Below are 22,334 nucleotides of genomic sequence, written 5' to 3'. Positions count from 1 at the left end.
AGGCTCTGTTGTGGTTCTAATAACGTGGAGAGTATTAATAATTCCACATCGGTTGCAAGTCAAAAAAGACTTACATTTATAAAAACAAAATTTTTTTTTTCATGTGAAGCACTTTTAAAGAGTAAAATCATAAGGTCCATAAAGCAGAACGAACAATGCCTCATTTAACAAATTGAGTTCTTGTTCGCAACATGGCTTATTCTTATTTGTTTCTCCAATGGTCTCAGCATACTTTCTTCACTGTACAATAATTACAAGTTGGACAATTAATGGATATTTTTGAATAATGATAATATTATGTGTTTCTACCAACGTACATGTTCAGGGACACCCATGCGCCAGTAAGACAGAACAAGTTCTTGGCCGTCGAATTTTGAATATTTTATTAGTTGTAATAATATTTTAAAGTTTAAATTCTAAATTTTGTTTTCTTATTTACTGACAATTTAGCCGACATTTCTGGTTTAATTTAAAATTAACTTAAGATGTGTTTAAATTTCCACAACATATTTATTATTCAAGATGCACCGGGTATGGTTCGCCGACTTCATCTACATGCTCATCTCTAAAGTCGGCAATTGGTACCAAAATGCATGTCAAGTCGGCAACTTGAAAAGCATGAAAACCCCTGTGATGCTTCTCCCTCTTCTCCTCCGCCATGTTCCGCAATGGCCATCTTCAAAACCCTAAGGTCCCTCATCCGAAACCCTAACCCTAGATCCCGCCTCTCCTTCCACGGCTCCGAGCTTCCCTTTTCCTCCTCCACGCCCTCTCCTCACTCTCTCGCCGCCTTCTCTCCTTCTCCTACCTCTCCCGCCCTCGCTGTTGCCCCCAACCCCTTCTCCTTCGTCCTTCGCCTGACCTCCTCGCACCCAACCTTATTCTCGCCGCTTTCCCAATGGGTTCCCTTCTCCGGCCCGCTCTTCCTCTCCTCGCCGCCGTGGAAGCTCTCGCAGTCGGCTACCCCTCTGTACTTGCGCGGAAAAGAATCGATCTTTCCAAAGGATTTGCTCAAAATTCGGAGCTTCCCGATCAGATTAGGATTCAGGTCGGCAGGGGAGGTTGGGAGAGGTTTTGTGGATGTGATTGGGTGGAGGCAAGCGCCGAACGTTGATGAAGAGATTGGGAGGGTGGGGATTGGTGAGAGCTTCCTAAATTTGCCGAATTTGATCTCCCTCAGTAGGATGGCATCTGGCCCTTTGATTGGCTGGTACGTGTGTTCTCTCTTTAATTTGATCTCTTTTGCCTAGGGTTTCCGCGTTAACGTGCGTTATTGTCGTTGTTTGGTCTTGTATTGTAGAAGTAGATTATTTATTTTAGAATGATCTCTTAATTTAGGACTGGAGCAAAAACTTTAGGTGCCTTTAAAGGAAAAAAAAAAAATCCTTTTAGCGTTTCTATGAAGTTTCTTGATTTATTAAGAAAGCAGGTCTAAATGGTACAATATCTTAAAGATGTTATCTGGCCCTTTGATTGGGTGGTACGTGTGCTCTTTTTTTAATTTGATCTCTTTTGCTTTGGGCTTCCGCATTAACATGCGTTGTTTGGTCTTGTATTGTCGAAGTAGATGATTTATTTTAGAATGGTTTCTTGGTTTAGGACTGGAGTAAAAAATTTTGGTACCTTTTCATTTATAGAAAATCTTTTTAGCATTTCTATGAACTTTCTTGATTTATTAAGAAAGCAGGTCTAAATGGTACAATATGTTAAAGATGGTAGAATAGTGAACACAACCCGTTGGCTTTTTTAACTCTTAGCTATTTTATATAGTTTCTTCCTTTATTAGTTGAAAGAACAAAATCTGAACATGCTAAATTAATTGAGATATTCTATTTGGCTTTTATGATGTTAGAAAAATTAACATATATGCAACATTTGAATATACGTACATGCATACATGCATACATACACATACGTATTTATGTATGAATATGTGTGAATACATATGCACATGTATAATGCTAGTAGTTGTGTCAAAGGCCTAACATGAAATCCATTGATTTTAAATATTCAAAATATGGAACTTCCACTAGGGATGTCTTTCCCGATCTTTGTCATTTATGGACTTTAACTTTAGGTGGAGCGTACAGCTAACATATAACTGAGCCACCACTCTGTGACATGCACATCCCTTGCGATGTTGTCTTACTTGCACATTTTGTAATATTCCACTACTCTAGCCTCTGTGCGGCTCAAAGAGAGTGATCACGATCATGATGGATGGCGACGAAGCCAAGGACATTAGATTGCCCTGTAGAAAAAACTTAAGGGGGATCCTCCCCAATGCTCTGAATATTGAGCTTATGCTTTCTTTATATTTATGGTAGATGTCCTTCGCAACTGAACTGCTGGATCGGGAAATGAATTAAGTCAGAAGGTAATCCTCAACAGAAGTGAGATTTTTTTGGTAGAGCACATAAGTGAGATAGTTATGCTTCAGTTTCAAACCTTTTCATTCCAAATGCTGGCCCTGCATGCATATTCCTTTTTCATCTTCCACTTGATAGTTTTTCTAGTCATCCACTTTTCTTTATTTTCCACACAAATTTTTTCTATCTAAATACTGTCAATGCCACTTCCTTCTTCAGAAGGTTTTCAAGAGAGTTGATGTCATGTTGACAGCTGCTTGCAGAAGGTCTGATAAGAAATATGTTCTTGTGATATTATCTTATGCTGCTGAGGACTTGGCCCTTGATAGTCATGAACCACAAAGTAGAAAGCTTCCTAGATATCATGATTTGTTGGTTGTCATGGTTGCTATATAGTTGATTTTTATATTCTTCTACTGTTTCTAATAATTGAAGTTTGGAGGCTGCTTCTTCTTCTTCTTGTTCTTCTTTTTCTTCTTTGGTGCATGTGTGTGTGTGTGTGTGTGAGAGAGAGAGAGAGAGAGAGAGCTTATGCTGTTGCAAGTAACAACTTTTGAATCCAAAATACTGACATGCATCATATGTGACACCCATATAGGAATGTTTCTGTTGAGCTTTGCAGATTTAATTAAAAACAGCCTCAACAGAGTAGTCATTTCCTAAGAAAAGAAAAAATATATCGCATTGAAAATACAGAAGTGCTTTTTTTTTTTTCAGAATCATCATTTCTTTCTGTTGTAAGATCTTTTATTTAATAGGAACTTAATTCTACATCTATCATGAACTTGTAATACTTGGTGTCACAATAATGTCTTATGTTCAGATCCCCGTAGAGGTAAAACCCTACACACCACATCTTAGAAAAATTAAAAAGAAAGAATTTTTATATCTGTTTTGATGCCCAATTGGATTTCTAATGACCGATGCACATGGTGTAGGATGATTATGAATGAGTGGTATCTTCCTGCTTTCGGTGGTTTGGTCATCTCTGGAGCAACTGATTGGGTAAGCAATGCTCCTTTTTTAAGACAATGCCAGCAAACTTATCAAAAATCCTCTTCCTGATTCTCACATATTGCTTTTTGTGTTTTTGTTTTCTTATTGTTATAGTTGGATGGGTTCCTTGCAAGAAAGATGGGTATTAATTCTGTGATTGGATCATATCTTGATCCCCTTGCTGATAAGGTCAAATTGGTTGATTAAACTAGCGGTTTATTGAATTCTACACCTTCAGTTGCTAGTGTTGCAGCATAAATCATGTGATCATTTGATGTTCAAATATTTGACATCTTGTCAATACAGGTTTTAATTGGATGTGTCGCGCTAGCTATGGTAGATAAGAACCTTTTACATCGTAAGTACTTTGAACAAACTTGTTTCTGAGATTCAATTAATCTATCATAGTTGAGTGCACATTTTGATCTTTTCTTGTCTTATCGAATTTATTTCAATATGAATATGCCCTTTACTAATGGGCTAGAGCAACTATGCAAACTGATCTAATGTGATTTTTTGAAATTTGATGCTAGCACTGTTTTTTTATTTTTTTATTTTTTATTATCACTAATATGCAGAAAGCAAAAGGGAGCCCTGAGTTGTTTGCTTGTGTTTTCACTCTTCTTCTAATCGATGAAAGTTTTGACTCTGGTGTTTGATTTGATTTCACCTGTACACTTGAGTGGTTTGTTCTGGATGAAAGGTTTGCTTAAAGCAGCACATGCAAATTTTCCTCTTGGCTGGCAGTGTTTATTTTCCATCTTAGTGAATTTCTACTTAAGCATTCTCTCTGATTTTATGTTTTAACTGTCTTGTATCTCAAGAAAAATTAGCATCGGGTCCTAACAAGGAGGTGATAAAGTACAAAAATGTTTTATTTTCAGAGAGGACTTTAGATTGAGGAACTTGGTTTTATCCATCGTGTGCTAATGTCTGAGAATTACTTTGAACAAATAATAGGGGAAAATTCTGATTTGGATTCTGGTTTTTGAAGCTGGGCTTGTTGGCCTAGTGGTGTTAAGAGACGTTGGCCTTGTCAGTGGTGCAATTTACAAGAGAGCTTCTAGCTTGGGGTGGGAGGTGAGGTTCACACATTCAGAGATCAATTGGCCTGCTTTAGTATAATAACATAGTGCCCATCTTTCCTCTTGTAATGTAGTGGAGGAGTTGGTCCGATTTCATTAATGTTGATGCAACTCATCGAGAGAAGGTGGAGCCCCTCGTTATAAGCAAGGTATGCTTTTCTGCTCCAACTTCTGTCACATAGAAAATGGTATTTACTTTTCTTTTCTGAGAGGAGATGACTGTGCAGGTGAATACTGTCTTCCAATTGCTCTTAGTAGCCACTGCTCTTCTTCAACCAGAATTGGGTAGTGAAGAAACCCATCTGTACATAACATACTTGAGGTAATTCACAATTTTATTTATATTTTAATTCTAATATTGCTTCAATAAAGGGCCATTTCTTGGTGAAATGGTAAAACCGCTTTGGTTGACAAGTGCAACAGCAAGGCTTCAAGTCCCGGGGTAGCCACTTTTCTGCAAGAAAGGATATGCCAATGGTTAAGTCTTTCCCCAGTCCGCCCCTCCCAGGACCCTGGATTGCCAGGACTAGAAATGAGTAATGGCCTTTATATTGCTTCAATAAAACTTTAACTCTGCTCCAAATATAAACTCCAGAAAACTTACCTGTAGTTCTGTATTACAACTACAGGCAAATGTTTGGTTAAGCCGGAACTTTTGTCACCATTATAAGCAGCCTACATGGCTTTAAGTGCCCCAATCTAGTACACTATGATCAAGTTGGTGGTGCTGAATCTATCTTTATATTTTTCTTCAGGGGTCTATATAGATGTATCTAAGACTTAGGAATTTGGGTTAAAGATGTATGATTTAGTGTTTGTGTCTAATTTTGTCATGCTGAGTATAAATTTATATACACATACAATTGACTGATATGCCGGGTGAGTCTAACAAGAAATTGTATATTATCAATTAATTTGCTGATATAGCCTATGAAGGTTTACAATAGGACCATGGAGGGTCAGGATTTTGGTCGGTGGACTAGTTGTATGTGTATATGCTATTGATGAATATGCTGGTGAGTCCTGTTAATATGCTGATATAGCTTATGGAAGGTTCATGAATGGAAGGATTGAGGATTGCTCGGTTTTTGTTTGGGGGCAAATTTTGTTAGGAATCTGAGGTTGTCCACGTTCGTTAGTTGATTTCAAATTGAAACAATTGCAGGAAAAAAAAAATGGTCTGAAATCGGAGAAGATGAATAGTGGAAAATATAAATGATCAAGGACAGCATGCTGCATAAATGGTTTTCTTCTTATTGTTTTTTAAGTTCTGATGTGGTGAACTTCTTCAGGAGCATAGATACAAGGTTAGATTATTGGCCATACTTCATGTAAAACTATGCCAAACTGCAGTTGAACTGCGTTGAACCATGTTGAACATGCTGAAACATGCACGAACTGTTCTTGCTCAGCCTATTACACATGTATGCTGTTTAAATGGTTCTGATTATCCAGGAAGCAAGATGCACCAAAAAGAAACAATAAGGTAGCAGTGGATAATTTTGTACTTGTAAATTCCATATTAGTTTGCTTATTGGTGCTCAGTGGTGCTCCAGAGATGAAGACAACCCCATATTCAGAGCTATCATCTTCCCCTCCATTTTCATGTTGAAGGAAATTTTGGATGGTTGCTCCTTCATCCCTTGATCTTGAATTGGGACCTATGATGTATACATGCCTACCCGACGTCTGGTCCAATAGGTTTGATGGGAAGCTCCTCTCTATTATAAAATCTGCTTAATCTTCCTATGGAACCTACTCAATTTTGAATTGTGCTCTATAGCCAACCCCATATTTAATTGGAGAAGGCTTGGATGGATTTGAAAACTTAGGTGAACATATTCTGATATTGATATGCATGGCTCAAAGTATTCATGCATTGTAACTCCAGCTGACACCAGCTAGTATCATTCAATTCTACTTAAGGAATTGATTTACCTGCACCCATGATAGATGGATGACTGTCCTCACTTGGTATGTTACTGGTCTTATTTAACAGGGAAAGACACAGCTATCTACAACACAAAATTCTGATCCAAATTATTTCTGTTTGCAGTTATTTGGTAGCTTCAACAACAGTAGCATCTTCGATAGCTTATGGAGCACAACATCTTTGTAAGAGATCAGCTTCCGCCACAGGGAAATGGTGCAACAGCTCAAGCAGCAAGTCTTTATGATTCCACAAGATCCTTTTCTCAACAATTTAATTAGACTGTTGGAAGTGCGGGTCATGTTTATTGTTCCAAGCCCGTTGCATCTAAAGGTTCTGATATTCGGAACTGTTGTTCTTTAACTGTGTCAACACTGGCCAGCTATGTCTCAAAACAAGGCCTGTACATGTTGCTTGAGGAAATCTCTTTTTTACCTTATTTGATTTGTGAAATTTTGAAGTTCGAGTTCATCACCACAAAGTGGTAATCGAAACCAGGGAAAATTGCAATTTTGATAAATAAGTTTGTCATGTTTTCTGTGAAATAAAATAGTTAATATATTTTGCTTAAGGCTTTTATGGTTACTTGTCTCAGAATTTTATCAAGTAGGGAGCATCTCGTATCTGCAAGGTTGCTTCCTTTGGACGGTAGACCTCTAGCATTGAGAAAATAATAGATTAAATCAGAGTTGAACTCAAGAGGCAGAGATCAAACCGGAGTATTTGCTTAATAATGGGAGGGAGGCTCAAATTTCTATGTACTTCCCCAACCAAAAGAATCATATTTTGTGGGATTTGTATAACCAGCCCTTTAAATTGAAATGCAGTAAATTAATAAAAATTTTTTGTTTGAGTTTAAACTGGAAAGTAATTTCTCATTTAAATTTTAAATAAAAAATATTATTTATTAAAAATATAATTTAAAAATAATTTTTTAAATAGCATAAAATGATCGAATTGTCTCTGTAATTATAAAGTAATATTAAAATAATAATATGATATTATAAAATAATATTATCTTATTCTAATATAGTATTATTTTGATGTAAAAAAAATTATCTTATTGTAATATAAAAATATTATAAAATAATACTGTCTTATTACAAAAAATTTGACTATACATAAGTATTGATTCAATTATGAGTTTTTGTTGTACATATTAGCTTCAATTGATTGAGTTATGTGAGTAAGATGTGTATCTAGAAAGAATTTATTAATCTTGATAAAGAGTAGTAGTCCTATAAGATTTGAGAAGTTGAGTCCATAAGTCTATAACCATTGTAGTATGATTAATAATTTTTTTTTTTTTTGGAATCACTATTGGATTTGAGTTGATCGGATCTATCATATAACTGATAATGAGGTTTGATGATTTATCTATAACCTACCATCTAGGCGAGATTCACAATAAAGGGACTGTATCATACATTAACTATGTCTAGAGTTTCTATTTTGATTCTGCTAGATTGTCATTGCATATTGCTAGATGTCACTGGTGGATTGTGAGAGCTCAATAGGATCATTTTAGATCAATGATCCCTGTCGAGTTAGAATGAAACTGTTCTGACCCACTGAAAGGAGTTTTAGTGATTCTTATGATAGAGATCATGGTATGTCTCATTACCAGACAGAATTGAACTTATGGAGTCACATATTAATGGAAGAAGACCTAGATTGGTTAAAATAGTATTGCCTTATTATAAAATAATATTATCTTATTGTAATATAAGGATATTATAAAATAGTACTATCTTATTATAAAATAGTACTATTTTATTGTAATATAATGGTATTATAAAATAGTACTGTCTTATTATAGAATAGTACTATTTTATTGTAAGGGAATACTATCTTATTATTTAAGGGTATAAGGATATAAGGATATAAAAGTCATTTCAACAAAAAATGGAGAGTTCTTTAATTGATATTTGGAATGGAGAGCTACTTTTATATATATCACACCCCAAATCCAGGATATAATACGGCCATACTATCAAGGAATGCAGTCCTCGATAACACGAAACCAATCAATCATAATCAGCTAAAATTCAACAAATAAAAGATTTAATTCAAATTCTTAATTAAATCAAAATTGATTCAGAGGTTCTAAATTCAAAATCAAATATAAATCCATATCTCTAAGCCTGAATTTTCTTTGCCGGCCCTAGCCTTATTTCTCTGTACAAGAAAAATAAAAAGAATATGAGCTACACTAGCCCAATAAGTAGAACTTGCGCTTCCTTACCGGATCAAACATAAGTTTTTCATGATAATACATTATTTAGAAAATAATAGATAATATAAAATAAAATATTTCATAGAATATATAATAAAATAAGTCATAAACCAATCATGCATGCATAAATCATAAATATTTCATAAACATATTTTATAAATCATTCTTGTCATATGTCCATGTCATATTTTTAAATCTTGCTCACAGATATTCGTACTATGGTCATTTTATACCCATGATAGGGTCAGTGTTTTTAATCGACAAGTTCATATTTCGTATGCCAACTTTATACCTGCTGATAGGACCTATGTTCTTATGGATACTAGCTCCGGATATCGATCTTTCCGAAGGGATTCGTTCATAGCTATCTGAAAGCCTTTAAAATTTTTATATATTTTTTTTAAAATATATATATATATATATAGATGGAAAACAATAAAATTCATGCTTCATAATCATGCTATTTTCATAAGACATATTTATGAAATCAATGCTCATAATAAAAAAATATTTTTCATATAGCATATACTGATCCTTAATTTATAAAAAATATGATTTCATCAATAACAATTCTTTGCATAAAAAATATGATTATTTAAAAATAAATAAAGAGCGTAAGATCTACTTATCTCGATCGCCTTAGATCTTTAGTCTTTCTTAGATAAATCAGATGATCTTATTTAAAATATTAAATCAGGATAAATATTTATTTTATAAATTCAATAAAATTACATAATAACAAAAAATGATTGATTGGGTGATCAGTCCCATAGACCACTCGGGCACTAAATCGATTCGAGGTCATAGATCCCTAAAAAAAAAAGATGGCTTAATAGGAGATCCATAGGTCTTCTTAGAGAGAAAAGAGGAGAGAAAAAATTTTAGAGAGAGAAAATAGAGAGAGAAAGTGGAGAGAGGAGAGGAAAAGAGGGAGAAAGAGGGGAGAGAGGAGAGAGAAAATCCTCTCTCTTCTTCTCTTTTTTTTTTTTTTTCTTTCTTCTTCTTCTTTTTGCTTTTCTTTTCTTCTTCTTCTTCTTTCTTTTCTTTTCTTTTCTTCTTTCCCTTCCTGACCGAATAGAGCATGGACCGAGGGGAGGGGGCTCAATGGCTCGGGCTCCGACGAAGGGCAGCAGCACAATTGGAGGTCTGGTAATAGATGAAGGTGGTGGTGGAGTCAAAGATGGCCGACGATGAGGTTCGATCGGTAGAGATCCGAGAACAACGAAAAATAGAGGACCCACCCTTTTTTCTCAAGTTTTTTGATCATTGGTCGGTCGCCGATGGTCAAGACCTCTGGAGGAAGGAAGATAGGGAGATGGGGGTCCTATCCTAAAGGTGAGACGCCGCAAATGATGGCATCAATGGCCGGAAAGGAGAGGACAAGGGTTCGGCCAAACAAAGCATAGCAGGGCCGCCCCCTTTTCATGAGTTTTCCGACGACATCGACAGCCGACGAGGATGTGCGAGCCACGGGAAGAAGGAGAAGAGGGAGAGGAAGAAGGAGAAGGCTTACCTTAAGCTCCAGCAACGTCGTCGGCTCCAACTTTTGGCGAGCACGATTATGGAGAGGCCACAACTTTAACGGTCGAAATTGAGGAGAAGGATAGGGAGGAAGGCTGATGGAGGTTCTTAGGGAGGGGGAGGACCTATTTATAGAGAGATCTAGGACTTTCGGTGGTTCTAGGACTCCCATCCCATTCGAGATTCACCGAAGAAGAAAACTCCTATCGGGAGTCTTCTTTACGTTTTCTTCTTTTTTTTTTTGGGGCTTAGTGGGCCGCTTTCGGGTGGGCTTGAGGGGCTTTTTGGATAGGGCATTATATTCTACTCCCCTTAAAAAAAGTTTCGTTCTCGAAACTTGGTATATCCTCACTCTTTTATCAATATGGATCTTAATCTTCATATTATCTTTTCTATACTCTTAAATTAAATTCTATCAATCCTAACTTCCTTAAATGAGCAACAAGAATTTTGAGAAAAATTTATCTATTTTTGTTTCATTAAATATGATCTAGCTAAATGAGATCTATCTATCCATTACTAGACTTTAAGTTTATCCTTGATCAAACTTATAGCTCTGATACCATTAAATATCACGTCCCAAATTCGAGACATAACACGGCCATGCTATCAAGGGATACAGCCCTCGATAACACGAAGTCAATCAATTATAATCAGCTAAAATTTAGTAAATAAAAGATTTAATTCAAATTCTTAATTAAACCAAAACTGGTTCAGAGCTTTTAAATCCAAAATCAAATATAAATCCATATCTTAAAATTCATAATTATTTACTATAAGTTCGTGATCATCAAATAACTAAACTTCAGCTATAAAATTTTCAAGCTTGCTTCGCAAATCTCCAAGCCTGAATTTTTTTTGTCGGTGCTAGCCTTATTTTTCTGTACAAAAAAAATAAAAATAATATGAGCTATACTAGCCCAATAAGTAGAACTTGCGCTTTCTTACTGGATCAAGCATAAGTTTTTCATGATAATGCATTATTTAAAAAATAACAGATAATATAAAATAAAATATTTCATAGAATATATAATAAATTAAATTATAAATCAATCATGCATGTATAAATCATGAATATTTCATAAATATATTTTATAAATTATTTTTGTCATGTGTCCATGTCATGTTTCTAAATCTTGCTCAAAGATATTCGTGCTATGGTCACTTTATATCCATGACAGGATCAGTGTTCTTAATCGATAAGTTCATATTTCGTATGCCAACTTTATACCCGCTGATAAAGTCTGTATTCTTATGAATGCTAGCTTCGAATGTCGATCTTCCTGAAAGAATTCGTTCATAGCTATCTGAGAGCCTTTGCAATTTTTATATCTTTTTCTTAAAACATATATATATAGATAGAAAATAATAAAATTTATGCTTCATAATCATGCTATTTTCATAAGATATATTTATGAAATCAATGCTCATAATAAAATATATTTTTTCATATCGCATATGTTGATCTTTAATTTATGAAAAATATGATTTCATTCATAACAATTTTTTATATAAAAAATGTGATTATTTAAAAATAAATAAGGAGCGTAAGATCTATTTACCTCGATCATCCAGGATCTTTAGTCTTCTTTAGATAAATCAGATAATCCTATTTAAAATATTAAATCAGGATAAATATTCGTTTCATAAATTCAATAAAATTAAATAATAACAGAAAGTGATTGATTGGGTAACCAATCCAATAGATCACTCGGGCACTGAATCGATTCGGAGTCATAGATCCTTAAAAGGAGAAAAGATGGCCTAATAAGAGATCCATAAGTCTTTTTAGAGAGAGAAAAAAGGAGAGAGAAAATTCTAGAGAGAAAAATAGAGAGAGAAAGTGGAGAGAGAAGAGTGAGAAAGAGAGGAGAGAGAAAATCCTCTCTCTTCTTCTTTTTTTTTTCTTTTCTTTCTTTCTTTTCTTTTTTTTTTTTTTTTCTTTTTTTTTCTTCTTCTTTTTTCTTTTCTTTTCTTTTCTTCTTTCCCTTCCTGGCTGAATAGAGGACGGATCGAGGGGAGGGGGGCTCGATGGCTCGGGCTTCGACGAAGGGCAGCAGCATGATTGGAGGTCCGACGACAGGTGAAGGTGGCGATGGAGCCAAGGACGGCTGGTGATGAAGTTCGATCGGTAGAGATCCGAAAACAACGAAAAACAAGGGACCCGCCCCTTTTCCTCAAGTTTTTTGGTCGTTGGCTTGTCGCCGGCAGTCAAGACCTCCGGAGGAAAGAAGATAGGGAGATGGGGGTCCTATCCTAAAAGTGAAACGCCACAAACGGTGGCGCCGGTGGTCGAAAAGGAGAGGACAAGGGTTCGGCCAAACAGAGCGTAGCAGGGCCACCCCCTTTTCATGAGTTTTCCGACAACACCGATGGCCTGCAAGGATGTGCGAGCCACGGAAAGAAGGGAAAGAGGTAGAGGAAGAAGGAGAAGAGATTACCTCAAGCTTCAGCAGCGTCGTCGGCTCCAATTTTTGGCGAGCACGATTATGGGGAGGCCACAACTTTAATGGCCGAAATCAAGGAGAAGGAGAGGGAGGAAGGCCGATAGAGGTTCTTAGGGAGGGGGAGGACCTATTTATAGAGAGCTTTAGGACTTCCTGTGGTTCTAGGATTCCCATCCCATTCGAAATTCATCGGAGAAGAACTCCTATCGGGAGTCTTCTTCCCATTTTCTCTCTCTTTTTTTTTTTTTTGAGCTTAGTGGGCCGCTTTTGGGAGGGCTTGAGGGGTTTTTTGGATAGAGCATTACAATATAAAACTCAAGTGGGGATCTACTTTTAATTTAAAAATAGAACTAAGGATTTACCTCTAGTTTTTTATATTTTTTACATTTAAACATATTTTTGTCAGCACATTCAAGAATTTTTTTTTACATATTTTTTATGTTGTAATTTTAGTGTAAGATGTCATTCTTCTCCGAGTGGAGCGGTTGATTTTTCTACCTTCATACGAGATACATATTTACCTATTCTCCTTTCTCATACACGAAATAGCTCTGAAAAAACTGACAGTCTTGCCTTGTTTATTGACATGAGATACAGAAATTACACATTCTGATATTTTTGTTCTTGGGAATGGTAATTGAATTTCAATTCAGAGAGCTTGTCGTCGAAATGTACTACAAATCTGTATCTTTAGACCATGTATTTACACTTTGACATCCAATTGATGACGTTTCAGCAATACAGAGTACGATATCATTACAAAGGTTTTTTTGCTAAATTGTTATTATGAAACTCCTACTTTTTCATTATATTTCGTAAACAAGAGTGAAGAATATTACTGAAACAAAATATGGTGTATTGTTACAAAAAAAAAAAAAAAATGGTGTACACGTTGCTCAAGAAGGATCTTACCACATAACTGTACGGATCCAAGATGATTTGTGCCAGCGTAGGTATAATCTAACGCTTTCTCCCAGTATGACGGGTTTATGGAGCACAAATTTGTGTTCGAAACTACGATGCTTACAGGTCAGATCGGCCAGGGCACCTCTTACGAGGCCAAGGCACCGTTCATTGTATGATTGATGGCCACGACCGAATTTGGATTGGACGATGCACACCGTATACGATCACATGCAACCATCCATCATACGATGAATGGTGTGCATAATACATCAAACCATGTGGTGCATCGCGGATATGTACCAGAGAACCCACGCTGCTGTGATGCATGATCTGATGTGTTACTATTTTAAACACGTGCAAAACAGTTTGCTACAAAAAAAACACATGCAAAACAAAAAAACAGTTACAGATGATTGTAATACAGAGATAAAGTATATGAATAATGGAAATGCTAGAAGAGTAGACCAACAAAATTGCCATACACACAAATAGAAACATTCATCTGTGTGAAGAAATATAGTGTTCTGCAGGATCTGAAGGTACATATGGCATACCTGTTACTCTCATCAACATAGATTGTGTAACAGTTGGCAATATCATATAAAGCTAATCAACTATAAGCTTATCATGTTAGATTAGAATAATAACTAGAGGGCAACTATCAGCAAAGAACTAATTAGATAAGACAGTAAGACACCATCATTGTCTTTGATATTTTTGACATGTTCCTTCCATGGATGAGAACACACATGGCATTGATGATGAAAAGAAAGTGCTCTTGGTGTATAATGGATATGCTTTGTCTAATAATTTTCTTGAGCTTTTTGTTTCTCTAGTACGCCCATGGATCTGTATTGCTGTTGCATGTGGAATCCTGCAACTAGAGGTTCAGCATTACGTCATACATCCTGACTCAGAGAAAGGACTATAAACGCGGCATGTTCATTATGAACCCTTCATAAAATCATCTGCATAAATATATAACCAACAAAAACATTTTGAATAAGCATAGACTAATGCAGGTTAATGCAGGATCCAACTTGCGTGTGCTTTAATCCTACAAGGTACAACTCTTTGCTTCCTCAGTTACAAATCAAGTGTCGGTCCGTTTGCAAATGACTAACACATAGTGATGGCATGGGACCTGGTGGTTGTGTTTTATTTGCAATTAACCATCCCAACAAGTTAAGATGGGCTGCTGGAATAAGCATTAATAATTATATTTCGACGGTTTATATTCTTTTATCATGTTGAGACCAACCATCTGCACTCAATTCTTTTTTTTTTTTTTTCCAAGGGAAAAGTTTTGCATGCAGTTCTTCCTACTCTAGAATCTGCATTCTGTTGCTGAGTCTTAAATGCCTTTTTTTATCAAAAAAGAAAAGGGGGAAGATTCCTCGAACCAGAGAAGAAACCCCTTTTTCTGTGATCAAATCCAGCCCGTCCCATCTTGATGGACGAGCATGCCATGGAAGTCAACTCAAGAGCATGCTTGCTGGTTTCAGGTTTCTAGCCTGAAAGATAAACCAGAGGTGACCGGGCTGCCATGTCAATGTTATGCCAGATCATTATTTAAGAAATTTATTATGCATCATGACTGTCGTTGTCCAAGTCGATGTCATGACCCGCTTTTCCCTCTGCTTTGAAGACGCAAGTTGGGGTACACCGGAGAGAAGCCAAAACCAAAACTTTAACCACTCGGAACCGTAAAAGAATTATATAATATTATTTAAAAAAAATTATAAAATATCTCTTCAATTTTAATTTAATTTAATTTTTATTTTTTATATTTTAAAAAATATCAAATTTACCATTCTACTTATTGATATGTTCTATGACCCAACCATCAGTCTTTGTTGATGAAATGAGGTCATATCACTGTCATTTAATATTATTATTTTATAAAATAATAAAAAGATCATTATCTCCATCTCTTTTTTCTTCCTCGTCGCTGATTGATCTCCTCTTCCTCTATCGTCGGCGTCCCTCTTTTTCCCTCTTCTCTTTTGTTCTCATCTATTTCTTTCCTCTATGACAGCTCCCTCTATCTTCATCCATTCCTCACCGACGACTCCTCTTCTCCCTTCTCCCCTTCTTATCTACTTCTCCTCATCTTTCTCCTCATCCTCCTCCAAACTAGTGCATGAGTCCTCCTCTATAGTAGCTTCCTCCAATTTCAACTATTTTTCATCAACAACCCCCCATCCCTCTCTTCCTCTTCATTCTCATCCATTTTTTCTGATTATTTTTCTCTTTAAAATTGCCCATGAGCCATCCACCTCCATGATAGCCTCATCCATCTCTATCCTTTTTCGCAGCAATCCATTCTTCTTGCTCTCCTTCTTCCTCACCCTTTTCTTTTTCTTGTCATTCACTTCTCTAAAGCCACCTATAAGTCCTCTCCCTCCATGGCAATTCTCTTCATCTCCATCTATTTTTTGGCAGCAGCCCTTCTCTCATTCTCTCTTTCCTCCTTATCTACTTCTCCTCTTCATTATCTTCCTCTTTCAAGTCCACCTATGAGCCCCATCTCTCTACAGTAGCTCTTCTACATCTGTCCTTTCTCACCGACAATCCATTTTTCCTCCTCTTCTTCCTTTTTATCCTCTTCTCCTACTTGTCATCCACTTCTTCTAAGGCCGCCCATGAGCCCTCCCCCTCCACATCTTTCTACCTCCACTCATTAATTGCTGACAATCTCTTTTCTCTCCTCCCCTTTCTTCTTTTCATCCTCCTTCTCTTTATCTTCTAATCCCATCTATGAGGTCTTTGATGCTATCCTCTCTCCTCATGTCAACCTCCACAATTCCATCCTCTTCTTCTATGATGGCTTTTTCCACATGCATCTCTTTTTCATCGATGACCTCTTCCATATGAATGTAGGGTATTTCTATATCATTTGTTGATAAGTGAATAGCTAGACGGTATTATAATATATTGATAATTAGAAGAATCAGTTTGATATTTTTTAAAATACGTAAGACATAAATAACATTAGGCTAAAATTGATGATGATATTTTAATAATTTTTAATAATTAATATAAAAAATTAAAAAAATGATAATATTTGGGATCCCAGGCATATTTCTCAAATCACATCAAACTAGATCCACACGATAAAAGAAATTAGATGGCAACTGATTCTCCTAACGTGAGCCTTCCTGTAAGGATTCGGGTTTTATCTTTCGCGCGTGGTTGATTTTTTTTTACAGTCCCAATCAATATTTCGTGTGTTGCACAACTACCAAAGTATAATTTATTACTTACTTCTATCTACGCTAAAGATTGTAAGGCTGACGTTGTGTTCGGAAGCTATGCAAAAAGTCATCCAATGGTGAAGGTTAGGAAAGGAGGTCAATCCTTCTTTTGCGCCGAAGATACAACCCGCACCCGCTAAGTAACAGTGTTTATCTGAGGGAAACTAATCCCTTGGGTCAACACCTTGGACAGACTTTAGAATTAAGTGCTCGCACCATAGTTGTCTCTAAAATATGCTTTTTCACCAGTCGCGAGATTTTGGTACCTCACACGCAATATTTTATTCAATTGATGCACTCGTAGATGCGGCCTTGCTTGTTTACCGTACCCACAAGGCCACGACTCTTGTGGGTAGGTATCCAAGAATTTCTCTGTGCATAGATTCAATCGTACCGCGTAAAGTTGCAAGCTAGTTGGAAGACCGACCGAGCAAGATCTCTGTCTTCAACTGTGCAACCGGAGTTTCCCGCAATATGGAGAAGATCGGAATGATGGTCGGAGAATTGATGGTATCCTACGTCTTCAGTAGACTGATTGACAAGATGTTACATTTCAAATCCAATATTTAAATCGGATACGTAATGATCATATTTTTTTTAAAGCAAGTTCTAAAAAATATGCAAGATCAAAATAAATCATTACAATCTTAACATCCATAACAATTAATTTCAATAATAATTTATAAAATCTTGTATAGGTATAAATTAAATTTTTTCAATTCTCTGATCAGATACTATGACACTCTATTTATCCTTCTGTTCATCCGTAAATCCAAGCTATAGCCAATCATAAGCATCCTGTAAATCTGAGAAGAAAAAAAAGATGAAAGAGTGCGAGTTTTACAGCCCAGAAAGACTTTCCATATTACATTGATATAGTAATATAATCTAAAAATAAGAATAAGTAATAAAATATAAAATCTCATGTTCAATGTCCAGAATAATGCAAACATCCATAAATTTTCTGTCTTGTTAAAATAAATGTATCATCATATGTTAACAGGTGAACCACTTTTGTTCAACAATTATTTCATGTCTTATCTTTCATTTCTCTTTTCATAATCATATGATTTTTAACATTTTCTTTCTGGCTCTGGACTATCCAAGTCTATACCTCAGTCATCATCCGGATCGAATCCACTTAAAAAGTCTTTCAAGATTGTCCCAGGATGAGCTCCTGGCCGGCTGTCCCACGTACGGAAGCCCGTGAGAGGCTGTCCCAGGCATAAGCTCCTAGCAGGCTGTCCCAGGCATGAGCTCCTGGCCGGCTGATCCACCTGTAAGCCAGTGGGAGGCTGTTCCACATGACAAGACTAGTCCATACTATATATTTCTTTCTTTTCATTTAATCATTATGTATTGATTTCATCAAATCAATTCCGACTTGTATTATGATCAACTCAGATATGTCATATCTATATAATCATGCCATCAATCTCTAATACATATATATATTGACATAACATACTCATGCTCAAAATCAAATAACAGTATCTCAGATATAATAAATTCATCGATTTCAAATCCGACAATGCAAAATCAATAATGCAAGACCAACAGTAAAATAGCATATATATAATAGTGATCATGTACAGAAATTCTTACCTTTACCAGTGACTGATCCAAGCACAGAAATCAATGTTCTTCTTTGATTTATGAATTTCTCTAATAAAATATTCCACTCGATATCATATGCAGACAATCATCTCTTCATAACTCTGATCAAACATAAAAATCATATACAGAGAAAATTACCGATAATCGATCCTAATAACACAGATCGAGGACCTCTCTTAGGATTAACCAAAATTAGGACTTATCTATGTATCAGGATCTTCCACTGACCTATAAGACTTCTAGAGAGAGAAAATTCATGAAGAGAGAGAAAATTCTAGAGAGAAAAAATAGAGAGAGAAAGTGGAGAGAGAAATCTTCGTATCCTTCAGATGAGGTAATCATGGTCGAGATCATCAGAGGTCCTATCAGTGTGACTCAATATGAATCAAATGTTATAAATTTCGAATAGGATCGAGCTGTAATCAAATCTACTGCATAAATTTCGGAGTAATCTCAAATTATCTTATTTTTATTTCAAATTTATCCTACGGTCTGTGATGTAATCAGAGAGAGAGAGTAGAGAAAGATTCTAGAGAGATAAAATTCACAAAAAGAGAAAAAAATCTAGAGAGAGAAAATAGAGAGAGAATCTAGAGAGAGAAACTGGAGAGAGAAGGTAGTGAGAGGAGAGAGAAAATTTTTCTCTCTTCTTCTTCTTTTTATTTTATTTTTTTATTTTTCTCTTTCTCTTTTTCTTTTTTTTTTCTTTTTCTTTTTCTTTTTTCTTTTCTTTTTCTTTTTCCTTTTTCTTTTCTTTTCTTTTCTTTTCTTCTTCTTCTTCCTCCTCCTTCTTTTCCCGTGGGTTCTTTTGGGGCAAAACAGGGGCATCGTCCCCCTCCATCTCCTCTCACCCTCAGGCGGCCAAGGAGGGCCGACTCCGGCCACCCTCCGACAGCAGCCGACGGCGACGCATCCACAGCCCCGGTGACAGCCCCAACGGTGGCTGTTGCCGGTGGCACACGGGGGAGAAAAAAAAACAAAACATAAACAGGGGTGTCCTTGTTTGAACCCAAACCGGCATCTCGCCGGCTTCCAAGCACCCAAAGGCTGGAGAGATTAATCCGAAAGGGAGGAAGAAGGAACGTACCTTGTTCCGACGGCCAAAAACAGCTCTGGCTGTCCTTCTCTTCCGATCAACCCTCACGGCGCTCTCTTTTGCCAAAAATCCTTCAAATCCCTTTAATTTCTTTGAAGTTTTGTTGTAATATTCTAAGGGAGGAAAGGGGGGTCTTTATAGAGGAGGTTTCCTACCCTAGCCGGACTCCTCGAGTCCGATTTCGTCAGACACGGAAAGGAAGAAGACTCCGGCTAGAAGTCTTCCTCCTCCTCTGTTATTTTTTATTTTTTATTTTTAAATCTGGATTATTACACAAGGTTTTGCTGCTTTTGGAGGACCGGTACGATCAGTTCACTGCTGATAAGACCATGGTGGAGGATGTGAAGGCTAGACTTCCTCGTATCCGTGCCGTGATCCAGGCAGCGGAGGGGAGGCCGATCAGGGACCAAGCTCTGGCCACATGGTTGAGGGAACTCAAAGATGCTGCCTTTGAGGCTGACGATGTGCTGGATGAGCTTGAATTCAAAGAGCTTCATTATAAGCTGCGCCACAAGAGAAAGGTGAGTGACTTTGCATCCTCTGCTGTTAAGCTTCTCAAGCATTTTATAATGTCCGATAATGAGCTGGAAAACTTGAAGAATCTTGTGGGAAATCTTGACAAGATTTATACCAATATCAATTACATAGAGGAACAATTAAAGGACTACGACTCAAAGCAGAGAAGTGTGACCAGAGAGACCAGCTCGGTTATCCAGGACATTGTGTTTGGGAGAGACAGAGAGAGAGACCTGATATTGGATGTCCTGTTGCCTTCAGCGGATGAACCGGAATCTAGCATGACTTGTGGAGCTGGGACTAGTAGCTACCCGAGTCTTGGTGTTCTTCCTATAGTAGGCATTGGGGGTGTTGGCAAGACTACTCTGGCTCAACTTATCAATAATCATGAAAGAGTGGTAAAGCATTTTGAGCTGAGGAAGTGGGTGTATGTGTCCGACAATTTTGATGTCAAGCGGATTTCTAAAGAGCTGGTAGATGGCTTTGTGCATGCCCAAATTTGGGATGATATTAGTTCGGTATATGCCCCAGTTCGGGACGATCTTAGTTTGGATGGCATTCTAGGGACACTTAAATATGCTACGGGGAACAAGAGGTTTTTGTTTGTCCTTGATGATGTGTGGGATGAGACTGGCAGCAAGTGGAAAGAACTGCATGGTGTCTTGACATCTGGAGCAAAAGGAAGCATGGTTCTTGTCACGCCTTGAACCCAACACTCGGGTCGAATACGTGATGGCCGCACACTCCTTAGAGCAAGTCCTAAAGAATATGCAAGGCCAAAATAAATATTACAACCTTAACATCCATAACAATTAATTTCAAATATAATTCATAAAACCTTGCATAATTATAATTTAAATTTCTTCAATTCTCTGATCAGATACTATGACACTCTATTTATCCTTCTGCTCACCCGTAAATCCAAGCCATAGCCAATCTAAGTCATCCTGTAACTCTGAGAAGAAAAAAAAAATGAAGGGGTGTGAGCTTTACAGCCCAGTAAGAATTTTCATATCACACTGATATAGTAATATATCTAAAAATAAGAATAAGCAATAAAATATAAAATCTCATGTTCAACGTCCAGAATAATGCAAACATTCATAAATTTTCTGTCTTGTCAAAATAGATGCATCATCACATGTTAACAAGTGAAACACTTTTGTTCAACAATTATTTCATGCCTTATCTTTCATTTCTCTTTTCATAATCACATGATTTTTAACATTTTCTTTCTGGCTCTGGACTATCCAAGTCTATACCTCAGTCATCATCCGGATCTAATCCACTTAAAAAGTCTTTCAAGACTGTCTCAGGATAAGCTCCTGGCCGGCTGTCCCACGTACCAAAGCCCGTGAGAGGCTGTCCCAGGCATAAGCTCCTGGCGGGCTGTCCCAAGCATGAGCTCCTGGCCGGCTGATCCACCTGTAAGCCAGTGGGGGCTGTCCCAGGCATAAGCTCCTGGCGGGCTGTTCCACATGACAAGGCTAGTCCACACCATATATCTTTTTCTTTTCATTTAATCATTATGTATTGACTTCATCAAATCAATTCCGACTTGCATTATGATCAATTCAGATATGTCATATCCATATAATCATACCATCAATTTCTGATACATATATATTGACATAACATACTCATGCTCAAAATCAAATAACAGTATCTCAGGTATAATAAATTCATCGATCTCAAATCCGACGATGCAAAACCAACGATGCAAGACCAACAGTAAAATAGCATATATATAATAGTGATCATGTACAGGGATTCTTACCTTTACCGGTGACTGATCTAAGCACAAAAATCAATATTCTTCTTTGATTTATGAATTTCTCTAACAAGATATTCCACTCGATATCATATGCAGACAATCATCTCTTCATAACCCTGATCAATATAAAAATCACATATATGGAAAAAATTATCGATAATTGATCTAATAACACAAATCTAGGATCTCTCTTAGGATTAACCAAAATTAGGATTTACCTAAGTATTTGGATCCTCCACTGATCCATAAGACTTCTAGAGAGAGAAAATTCATGAAAAGAGAGAAAATTCTAGAGAGAGAAAGTAGAGAGAGAAATTTTCGCATCCTTCCGATGAGGCACTCATGATCGAGATCATCAGAGATCCTATCAGGGTGACTCAATATGAATCAAGTGTTACAAATTTCGAATAGGATCAAACTGGGATCAGATCTACCACACGAATTTCGGAGCAACCTCAATTCATCATATTTTTAATTAAAATATATCCTAGGGTCTGTGATGCAATCAGAGAGAGAGAGTAGAAAGATTCTAGAGAGATAAAATTCACAAAAAAAGAGAAAAATCTAGAGAGAGAAAATAGAGA

General features: G+C 36.6%; 2 protein-coding genes and 1 long non-coding RNA gene across 4 annotated transcripts; 2 read left to right on the top strand and 1 right to left on the bottom strand.

Annotated features, from left to right (window-relative positions):
• Window positions 1-625: 625 nt before the first annotated feature.
• On the top strand, window positions 626-6,833 carry LOC105051568 (CDP-diacylglycerol--glycerol-3-phosphate 3-phosphatidyltransferase 1, chloroplastic). Its single transcript, XM_010932075.4, has 8 exons — window positions 626-1,210; window positions 3,308-3,374; window positions 3,480-3,554; window positions 3,672-3,723; window positions 4,360-4,445; window positions 4,525-4,599; window positions 4,678-4,772; window positions 6,507-6,833. Exons 1-8 carry the CDS (start codon window positions 669-671, stop codon window positions 6,625-6,627), a joined length of 1,113 nt encoding a protein of 370 aa, XP_010930377.1. The 5' UTR covers window positions 626-668; the 3' UTR covers window positions 6,628-6,833.
• A 6,418-nt stretch (window positions 6,834-13,251) lies between these two features.
• LOC140855724 (uncharacterized) lies at window positions 13,252-19,598 on the bottom strand. Of its 2 annotated transcripts, none has more exons than XR_012138791.1 (3): window positions 19,452-19,598; window positions 18,353-18,465; window positions 13,252-13,859 (listed from the first exon to the last, which is right to left on the bottom strand). It is a non-coding gene; the product is annotated as an uncharacterized lncRNA (long non-coding RNA). The 2 variants fall into 2 exon arrangements; XR_012138790.1 differs by lacking the exon at window positions 13,252-13,859 and adding an exon at window positions 13,877-17,553.
• A 141-nt stretch (window positions 19,599-19,739) lies between these two features.
• Window positions 19,740-20,683, top strand: LOC140855327 (putative disease resistance protein RGA4). The gene has a single exon (XM_073251205.1). The coding sequence runs from the start codon at window positions 19,790-19,792 to the stop codon at window positions 20,681-20,683; it is 894 nt and encodes a 297-aa protein (XP_073107306.1). The 5' UTR covers window positions 19,740-19,789.
• The last annotated feature ends 1,651 nt before the right edge of the window (window positions 20,684-22,334 follow it).

This window comes from Elaeis guineensis, chromosome 2 (genome assembly GCF_000442705.2).
Source record: "Elaeis guineensis isolate ETL-2024a chromosome 2, EG11, whole genome shotgun sequence".
In the NCBI taxonomy this organism is placed as follows: domain Eukaryota; kingdom Viridiplantae; phylum Streptophyta; class Magnoliopsida; order Arecales; family Arecaceae; genus Elaeis; species Elaeis guineensis.
Note: the sequence above shows the minus strand (reverse complement) of the source record. Positions and strands in the feature narration are given on the sequence as shown.